The sequence below is a fragment of the Triticum urartu genome, unplaced genomic scaffold, assembly GCF_003073215.2.
Source record: "Triticum urartu cultivar G1812 unplaced genomic scaffold, Tu2.1 TuUngrouped_contig_2038, whole genome shotgun sequence".
Classification (NCBI taxonomy): domain Eukaryota; kingdom Viridiplantae; phylum Streptophyta; class Magnoliopsida; order Poales; family Poaceae; genus Triticum; species Triticum urartu.
Genome location: NW_024112503.1, coordinates 14,574 through 24,366, shown reverse-complemented (window position 1 = coordinate 24,366; position 9,793 = coordinate 14,574). Strand labels below are relative to the sequence as shown.

The 9,793-nt window shown below is 46.3% G+C and overlaps 1 protein-coding gene and 1 pseudogene across 1 annotated transcript; both read left to right on the top strand.

Moving 5' to 3' along the window:
• Positions 1–4,884: 4,884 nt before the first annotated feature.
• LOC125526850 lies at positions 4,885–7,803 on the top strand (annotated as a pseudogene).
• LOC125526848 lies at positions 7,803–8,704 on the top strand. The gene has a single exon (XM_048691465.1). It carries the CDS (start codon positions 7,928–7,930, stop codon positions 8,702–8,704), a length of 777 nt encoding a protein of 258 aa, XP_048547422.1. The 5' UTR covers positions 7,803–7,927.
• Positions 8,705–9,793: the final 1,089 nt, after the last annotated feature.

Below are 9,793 nucleotides of genomic sequence, written 5' to 3'. Positions count from 1 at the left end.
AATGAATATTAACATGTATGTTCCCTTAGCTGCTGTAGGATGTAGAATCGCAGTGCTACCATGAAAGATGTAACTAACACTTAGTTTTCAGATGATATAGGACCCCTTCTTTTCTTGAAAAAACCCACATGGAAAGGTGCCTGCTTTTTTGGTTTATCTTTGCTATCCCAGTAGAAAAAAGTCACAGTGATTAGTATCTTAGTAACATGAGGTATTTATTTAGTAGTCATAATAAACTTGTCTCTCAGGCAGTAAACCATTTCAGAGAAAGGGCTACAAACAAAATTTACGCCATTTGTTCATCTGGGTTAAGGTTTGTTTGGCCTTAGAATCGATAATGCTTATGTAACTGTCCTGATTTATTCATTATGTCTACAAATGGAATATATCTACACTAAATCAGGACGTCACTTATGCAGAGGATTACTTGCTGCTCAATTTCCTGCGTGGAGAACTTGTGTAACTAGTGATGGGTCTGTACATAGGCGCCGCCACTGCTGGGATCTTCATGGCGAATCCCGCTTCCCTCGGCCTCCTCGCCGTTGACGCAGGTACCCTTCCTCCTACCATTCAGCCATGTCCCATGCTCAGTCCAGAGACGCTGTTCTGACAGTGGAATTTCGTGCAAACAAGAAACATGGTATTCTAGGATTACCCATTGGAATTTCGTTGCAGTTAATTAGTACTCTCTGCTACTAGCACACATGGTTAGAACATAATGTGAAACAGAGTAAAAAAGGCCACAATGCCATTGAAGGCCCTGCTTATTCTTTGTCTCCATTGTCGAGCTTCCTATTGTCTTCCCCATCTTATCTTCACCAACCGCTCTTGAGGCCTTGAGGTTGGGACTTGCTGCATTTTCTTAAACAATAAACACGATCCACACTAACCACGATGATGGCATACATTATATATGCCCCACATGACAACATGGCGTGCTTATATAGTTATATAAGAAAAGTATATCAAGATTTGTGATTGGATTATCCGAGAAGTCCTTTACTTGTGTGCAGTCTACTTTAATCACAGGTCATCAGGAAACTTACTAAAATTACCCTACCTTTTTGAAAAGCCAACACTATTTTTATTGCCTACAACGAAAATATTGGACATAACCTATTACTATGATATACTCGAAAAAAGTCCATTTTACTACCCTCAACAAAGTGGCTGGTTCACATAACCCCCTGATTATTTTTTCAGTTCTCTTAACCCCCTAATCTATTCAGTACCGTTCAAAATTCTTCTCTAATGGGTTTGCTCAGATTGTTTGCTGACATGGACGTGGTCAAAGCGGTATTTGACCAGCTAGTGGGTCCCTGGAAACCACGTCACAATTTTGAGCCTTGTTTTTCTTCCACACCGAGCTCTGAGCTGCTTCTTCCACGGCCACCGCTTGTCTCCTCGTGGCCGGAAAATACCCCAAGGCCATCTAGCTTGTCCCTAAGTCCCGCCTCGTTCCCCTGTACCTCCACGTCAAGGGGATCGGCTAGAGTGTCCCCTAGAGCGTCGCCCCCGAGCTCCCTCCCTCGCATCCGACCACTGTTCTCTGCACTAAATTGGGCGTCGGCGAGACGCCCGAGGACTCCCTACTCAACGCTTCCGGTCCGCGGCACACTAGCCAGGATCCTAGACATCACCACGGCGAGCGCCGCTACTTCCTGTGCCTGCTGCACGTCGTTGTGCTCCGGCCAGCGCCTTGGTCGTCCACGGCCACGCTCACCTACCTCCCATGCCTCTTCTACAGCGCAGTGAAGACACTCCGGCCAGCGCCTCGGTCGTCCGCGCCGCGCTCACCGACCTCCCCTACATCTTCTACAGAGCAGTAAAATGAATTGCAGCGGGCGGCAGAGCTTGGCCACGATGGGAGAGGTCCTCGGAGATGCGCAGCTCAAAATGGAAGGGTTGTTCTGCTTCAGGGGAGCACCACGTTGCTCGGGAAACAGAGGAGAAGAAGCAGGGGTCGCCAGAGGAAGAGATCGAGGCAGCGGGTTCTCCGTACGCCGCGGGGGTGCTCCTCCGAGGCATGGCGTTAGTGCGAGCGCTTGGTGCGGCGGCAGGAGATGGACCGTGTGCTCGGTCGCGTCAGGTTGGTATCGTTGGTCAGCTCCTCGCCCTCGGCGTGTTCTATGGCGCATGGTCTTCTGACCTAGGCCGATGCCTGTTTTTTGCATGGCAGAGGAGATGATGTTGTCCTCCATCTCGAGCTAGACGACGAGACGCGTGCCATAGCGTGGCCTTGTGGAGATTGGATGGGCGGCTAGGCGAGAGGGAAGACAGAGACCGGCACGCTGCGCGTGGGGAAGGAGATGCGGTCAGGTGGCGGAGCTCCGAGGAGTCGCCGGCTAACGGCGGGGTCAAGGAGCCCCAACCTGACAAGGGTGCCCCACTGGTCAAATACCGCTTTGACTACCTTCACGTCAGCAAAACAAATGAGCAAACCCAGCTAAGATGTTTTGTGAACGGTATAGGATAGATCAGGGGGTTAAGGGAACAGAAAAAATGGTCAGGGTGTTATGTGAACCAGCCACTTTGTTGAGGGGAGTAAAATGGACTTTTTTCGATATACTCCATTATAAGCATAGCACAGTAGAAAAATAAGAGATGGGCTAGAAATTCCTGGCAAAATGCAAAATAGCCATCGCTCCGGTAGATCATATGACAAGTATGAAAGTTATATCTTCAATTCGTCATACATGTACCTAAGCATCACCTAGCCGTTAGATTTAATTGTGCCTAAACATCCTCGAATCATTGATTTGTTATAGATCGTTATATTGGTTAATGAAGCGCCAAACTCTGAAACTTCAAAGCTTGTGTTGGGAATTTGTAGTTTTGGGGTAGCTACTAGCTAGTGAAGGCAAAGTTACGGTGCTCTTATACTGTAACCGATATCATGAGGAAAGTATTAGTTTCTTTATGGAAGACTCAAGGCGCTTGTTTGTAGCTTTGTAACGGAAAGCCCATATGAGTACCATAGTTAACTGTAGTAGTTAACACAGAATGCTAACATGCATGGATGCTTTGCCAGCGCCTCCAATTAAAGTGGATCTGATCACATGCATTAGCACTGATGACATAGTTAATTGTAGTACTCAATAAGGCTGGTCGTAATGGTAGTATCATAGCTAGTATCATGCATATCAACTAGGCAATTTTGATGAGGTGTCATAACATTAAATGAAGAAAGAGGGGTTGTAGTATCATATCATGATACCGTATCATATTAAATGCTATGCTACTTTGTGTCATGCATGACAATAAATGGAGTACTACATGATACTAATATATGATACTATGCATTAGGGAGGTAGTATCATACACTAGTATCATATGCATGATACTAGTATATGATACTCCCCATTACAACCAGCCTAATTACATACCTAGCTAGTCAGTTGTGTAGTACAGATGGCATCGAGTCAGACAAACGTCGAAAACAACGCTTGCCAATAAAGGCACAAGGCAGCACATAAAGCGCCAACCAAGGGAGCTAATACACAAAGTGCCAACGCTTGCCAAACTTTGAATAGATATTGCATTAATTTTGTCCTAATGCGCGATGCCAGCTTGCGTCGTCCGATCTGGTGTTGCTTCTGCAAATACGACATCATGATGAGAATGTGGATGATGCGGCAGTGCAAACGCCTATCGATGCTCTATTGATCATATAACGTCAGTGGTTTGAACAGGTACGTGTTGTACTAATTTTGTGACCGTACACTTTCAGTAGCAATACAATAGCCTTAAAAAAGATTATGTTCCAAGAATATATAGTTCAGAAAAAAGCATATGCTCATATGGCCACCACACACATGTATTAAATCAAGTATTAATTATGTATTTAGGCTTTGCTCCAAGCACAGCTGTTCAGTACAGATAGCGCCCTTTTGGGACCCTGAGAACTAAAAATCTGCATCCTCCTCCAGTTTCCTGTAATAACCCTTTGAAGAAAGAATGAGAGAAAATAATTGAGCTCCTTGTGAATTCATATCATGTAGAGAAATAAATGCAATAGTTAGTGCATGATTGATTCAAGCGCCCCAGTAATAATAATATTTTTCTCTGGCCAGAGACAGGACATATGAACATGATTGTACATTTCTAACTGCAAGTTGGGAGTAGTTGATGCTATTTAATCATCAGTTGGGGAGTCGGGTCTCTCTCTAAAAAGCTACTCCCTTCGTCCCAAAATTCTTGTCTAACATTTGTCTAGATAAGGATGGATCTAACACTAAAACATGACTAGATACATCCATATTTGGACAAATCTAAGACAAGAATTTGGGACGGAGGGAGTATAAGCGATATAAAACCGTCGAGTCTTTCTTTGAAAATACAAAAATTATATATAAGCCATTGATTCCAACTTTACATGTGGGAGTCCCCCCGCAAAAATAAAATAAACTTTACATGTGGGAGGGCCTTCTGTTCCAGCTACGACTAGTAATTGTGCGACGACTAGTAATTGACAATACAAAGGGACAGCCGATTGATTGACCGAGCAAGCACAGTCGTCATTGATAGTTATGGCAGCAAAACACATGGTGTCCATGTCTGTGAACGACGTAGCCGTAATGGAGTTACTTAATTGTATATATCTAAATAGATCACATCCGGTATATTTTTGTAAATGTAAGTCAAGCAATGATATTTGTTATACCATCTTGATAACTATATCAAACAGATCACGACCAATTGATCTTCACAATTGTACTTAAACATGTCTTACCTAGACCATTACGATTGTATCTATACAGATTATAGGTGTCAGATCGTCATAGTTTTATGTAAGCAGTCTGTACTGTAATCTCGCATACAGATCTATTCTTGTACTTATAAAATACAGCGGTTGGTGCATGATTGATTCGAGCTTGCTAATAATACAATTCAAAGACATAAAAAATAAGTAGGTATGAAGGCGGCTGTACATTTGCTAATGCAAGTTGGGAATGTTTAACTATGTATCAGGCGAAGAAGATAGGAAATTGCCGAGTCTTGTCCGGTTACACAAATATAATTTGGCATGAAGCTTAAGGTAGATATAAAATTGACCAGGCAGTGCTAGTCTTGTCTGGTCACACACAGTGTAGGGAAACTATTCCAAGTTCACATGTAGGCGGGCGCTCAGTTCCAGCCGCCTACAGTAGATTGACCCCTGACTTGGTAACATACTGGGGCTGTGAGACGATATATACTCAAGCCAGAGCCCATCCATTTGATAGCAAATTAAGCAAATAGATCCCATGGCCAACGAGCAGTTAGTGCAGCAGCAGCAGCAGCAGCAGCAGGGCCAGGGCGATGAAGACGACGACTCAAAGCTGTATGAGTTCAAGGAGCAGCTCCTGCTGCTATCGGCTTTGGTGGCTACGGTGACATACGTCGCCGGGCTCAACCTGCCCGGGGGATCCTGGGAGCAGGATGACCCGGGAGGGCACATGGCCGGGGATCCGATCCTAATGGCTACCCACTACCGCCGGTACCTTGCCTTCTACTACTGCAACGCCACAGCACTCGCCGCGTCGCTCGTGGTCTCCCTCATCCTTGTCATCCTGCCGAAGAATAGCACACCCTGGACCGTGGTGCTGCAGATGGTCATGGTGCTTGACCTACTAGGCCTCATGGGCGCCTACGGTGCTGGGAGCTGCCGGGATGCATTTACAACCATCTACGCGGTGGCCGCCTTCTCCTTTTCGGTATTGGTCATCATCTCTGTTTTTCTTTCCTTTTTGGCCAAGGCCAATAGGGATGATGCTATCAGCTCCGACGCCATACCAATCACCACCAATGGTGATGATAATAAGGTCCACCCCAAGTCCCTCTGTAACCTCATGAAGATCGGCATAGTGAAGTTATTCGAAAAGGGGGTAAGAACCGGGGTGAGAAGGAGATGGTCGATGTGTTGATGTTACTAGCAACCTTTGCAGTCACAATCACATACGTTGCCGGGCTGAGCCCGCCTGGTGGGTTCTGGACCAGTACTCAGGACGGCCATCATTTGAGCGACCCGGTGTTACAAGCCCGTAACCGGTACCGTGTCTTCTTCATTTGCAACACCACTTCATTCGCCGTGTCCCTGCTCATCATTGTGTTGCTCCTGGAGAAGAAGCTGCTTGGGAAGACAGAAGTTGAGGCTTGTGGTGCTCTGCGGGTTGATCCTCGTCGCCCTGTTGGGCCTCATGGGGGCCTATGCTGCTGGGAGCTGCAGAGAGGCTACCAAAACTGTCTTGGTCCTTACTGTTCCTGTCTGCGTATGCCTCCTGCTGGTGCTTGTTTTCATTTGGGGATCACTGGCGGACCGGCTTGATTCTGTCTTAACACGGTTCAAGGAACTGGTCAAGATTCCTTCAGGTACGGCTCGCTACCTTTCCTCCTTACTGCATCTATGAAAGCTTACTGGTTTGGCATCTAAAGAAAACTTACTGCTTTGGATAATTGCATGCATAGGGATATGGATATGGTCGACCCCTCAAGATACAACTTTGACCATTACTTTATATCCTTTTAGAAAATCATCAATAAAACTCTTAGCACACGCTCGTGTGTGTGTGTGTGTGTGTGTGTCTGTTGTGTGCGTGATAATTATTATGAGAGCACTTTGTGAGATAATTTTATAAGCGTATGATGATTTCCAAATATATACCTAATCTATATTATATAGTTTTCAGAAATGCACAAACTTGTTAATGGTATATATACTAGTTAGTTGTGTAGCTCATTGATTGTATAAATATGCAGGTACATGCACAGGCACGAATGTTGACCTACATGAACAGATCACTCGTGATCTTGTTATGCTCCTTGCTACTCTTGTGGTGACCATCACTTACCAAGCAGGACTAGATCTGCCTGGCGGCCTTTGGCTAGATGACCGAGATGGTCAAAATATCGGTCATCCGGTGCTCCAAACGACACATCCTACTAGGTACAGAGTGTTCTTCTATAGTAACTCGGCAGCTTTCGTCACATCCTTGGTGGTCATCATGATGCTCCAGAGCAAGTTTTTGCTCAACCGGCACACACTAGAAGCAACCCTGGTGCTGGACCTATTCGGCCTCATCACTGCCTATGGCGCCGGGAGCACTAGGGAGGTAACCCAGTCCATCTACATCGTCGCCTTGGCAGGAATTGTCCTAGTCTATGTCATCGTCCATATCACCATTAGAGATCATGACGCTGAGCTAGTGGATGATGAAGAAGTAAAGCATCTCGATGACAAGCGCAAGGTACTGTTGCTGGTCGCTGTCTTGGCTGCCACCCTCACATACCAAGCTGGCCTCACCCCGCCAGGTGGCTTCTGGTTAGCAGATGACCGAGAGCTCGGTCACCGTGCGGGTTTCCCAATCCTCCTTGACAATTACACTCGCCGTTACAACACATTCTTTTACTGCAACGCAGCAAGCTTCATGGCGTCGGTAACCCTCATCCTTCTTCTTGTCAATCCAAAGCTATACAGGCAAGGCATACGTTGTCGTGCGCTCTATGTGTGCATGCTGGTGGGCATGTTTGGCCTCATGGGTGCCTACGCTGCTGGAAGCTCCCGGAATCTCAAGACCTCCGTCTATGTATTGACCTTGGTTGGTGCTGTGCTAGCCTTCATAGCCTCGCTGCTAGCCATTTTCTTGTTGGGGCCTTATCTAAATCCCAAGAAGGTAGAGATTTCTGCTTCGTCCGTTTTGGCAAATCTCAAAAAGGTACAGATGGGCAAGTGGAAGCAGGTCATAGCAGCAGCAAATCCCATGAAGGTACAAACGGGCAAGTTGTAGTAGGTCAGAGAAGTAGCAAATCCCGTGAAGGTACAGATGGGCAAGTTGCAGCAGGTCATAGCAGCAACAAATCCCATGAAGGCACAGATGGGAAAGCTGAAGCAGGTCATAGCAGCGGCAACAAAAATAGCAGCAAAAAGAAAGAAAAACTTCAATACTTGATGCTGCTTGGGATCCTGGCTGCAAGTATGACATACCAGACTGGCCTAAAACCACCGGGTGGCCTATGGCAGGACAACAATGATGGGCACTATGCTGGCAACCCCATTCTCCGTGACATCAACAAGGACCGGTACAATGCTTTCTTCTACAGCAACGCGGCCTCCTTCATGGCCTCAATTGTGGTTGTCGTCATGCTGCTTCCATTGACGTTGTTGCCCGAGAAATACACAATAGAGTCATCCGAGAAAGACACAAACCTGTCCAAGAAAGACGCAGAGACACCCGACGAAGACACACAGTCGCTTGACAAAGTCCTGAACTTGCCCAAAGAAGAGACAGAGTTGCCTGACGTAGTCCCAAAGTCAGCCGAGGAAGACCCGAAGCTGCCTGAAAAAGACACATGGCCACTCTGGCCGATGCATACGGCCATCTTGCTGGACATGATGGGCCTCCTGGTGGCATACGCAGCAGGCAGTACTAGGAAATGGGAAACATCCAGGAACATCATGGTCCTCGCCGTTCCTGTGTTGGCCTACATTGGGCTCTATGTAGCACTGTCAGTCTTCCGCCATAGAAAAGAAGAGTCCACAGCCCCCCCACCTGCGGTACAGCCGTGGAATCATTGCAAGACGTGCATGAGTGTTGGGTCAACCTTGGTCTTCCGGTGCACACAACGGCAGCAGCAGCATTTACGTCTCAGATGCATGCATGGCTGCATGTCGGCACGGCAGCAAGTAAAAATCTTTTTACTAGCAAGAGCAGCAGGCGTGCCTTAGTAGCTAAGTAGTAAGAGGTCAGCAGTGACGTAGTTCACTTGTTTGACGTCAGCCTATGCGTAGTATAGTCGGTTCATTACACTATATATAGGGCCGATGCCCATCGTTGTAAGCAAGGCCATTTCATTTCTATCCAGCCAAGTCTCAAGTGTAGTACTACTACATATGTGTGCGTGTGTGTAAGCAGCACTTGCAAGTGTGCTTTGCCATTCTGCTTGTTGCTTCGGTAGTATACTTGAGTGCAAGTAGTAGTAGGCTAGTACCACACAGCCGCTGCCCTGTGTAGTTCATCTCATCCTCGACTTCGTCCGATCCTAAGTAGCCAGCTACTCTGTACGTAGTTCGGGCTAACAATGAGGAGCTGCAGGTGTGTAAATTTGTAATCAAGTTTGGCTCAACTGCGAGCATGCTGTGTACATTCCAGATATCGAGTCGATTATTCATATGTATTTCAGCGTGATGGCCCGTTGCAGCATAACAATATATGCATCTTCTATGCTGTAGCCCATTGAATCAATACAGAGGCCTTTTTTGTGACAAAACTGGTAATTTGCGGAGTGATACTGATGAAACTTGCAAAGTTAACGGCACAGCAGAGCAGTCGTATTACATCAACTTAATTATGCGGAACTTGGACAATGACATAAGCAACCCTCGTTCTTTGTCCACAAACATGTACAGAATATAGTAGCAGCAACGAAAGGAGAGAAACAACCGTGTCCAAAAAACAGAGCTGTGAGTAGTAGTAACAAAGTGTGTCTGCACTCACAATTGCAATTCATCTCATCAGATCGATCTTGATTCCATGGTTTTCCCCAAGAACCGATTGTCACTTGTGAACTCCTTGTAAGATCTCAAACGGGAGTTGCAGCTTGCTACTTCGCCTCCATCGCATTGAAGCCCCCAAGATTAGCCACTCTGTCATCCGCAGCGGTAGCCTTGCACCAGATGAGACGCCACCAGCAACTTGATGGCCAATTGCAGCATAACGGTATATGGATCTTGTGTGGTGTAGTTTATCACATTTTGCACGTCTTTTCCTCACCTGACAACAGAAAACAGAGCATTAGTTAGTACACTTCATTGGCA

Bases quoted from the DNA above. Each gene is read 5' to 3' on its own strand.
- LOC125526848 (XM_048691465.1), top strand. From the start codon at position 7,928: ATGCTGCTTGGGATCCTGGCTGCAAGTATGACATACCAGACTGGCCTA.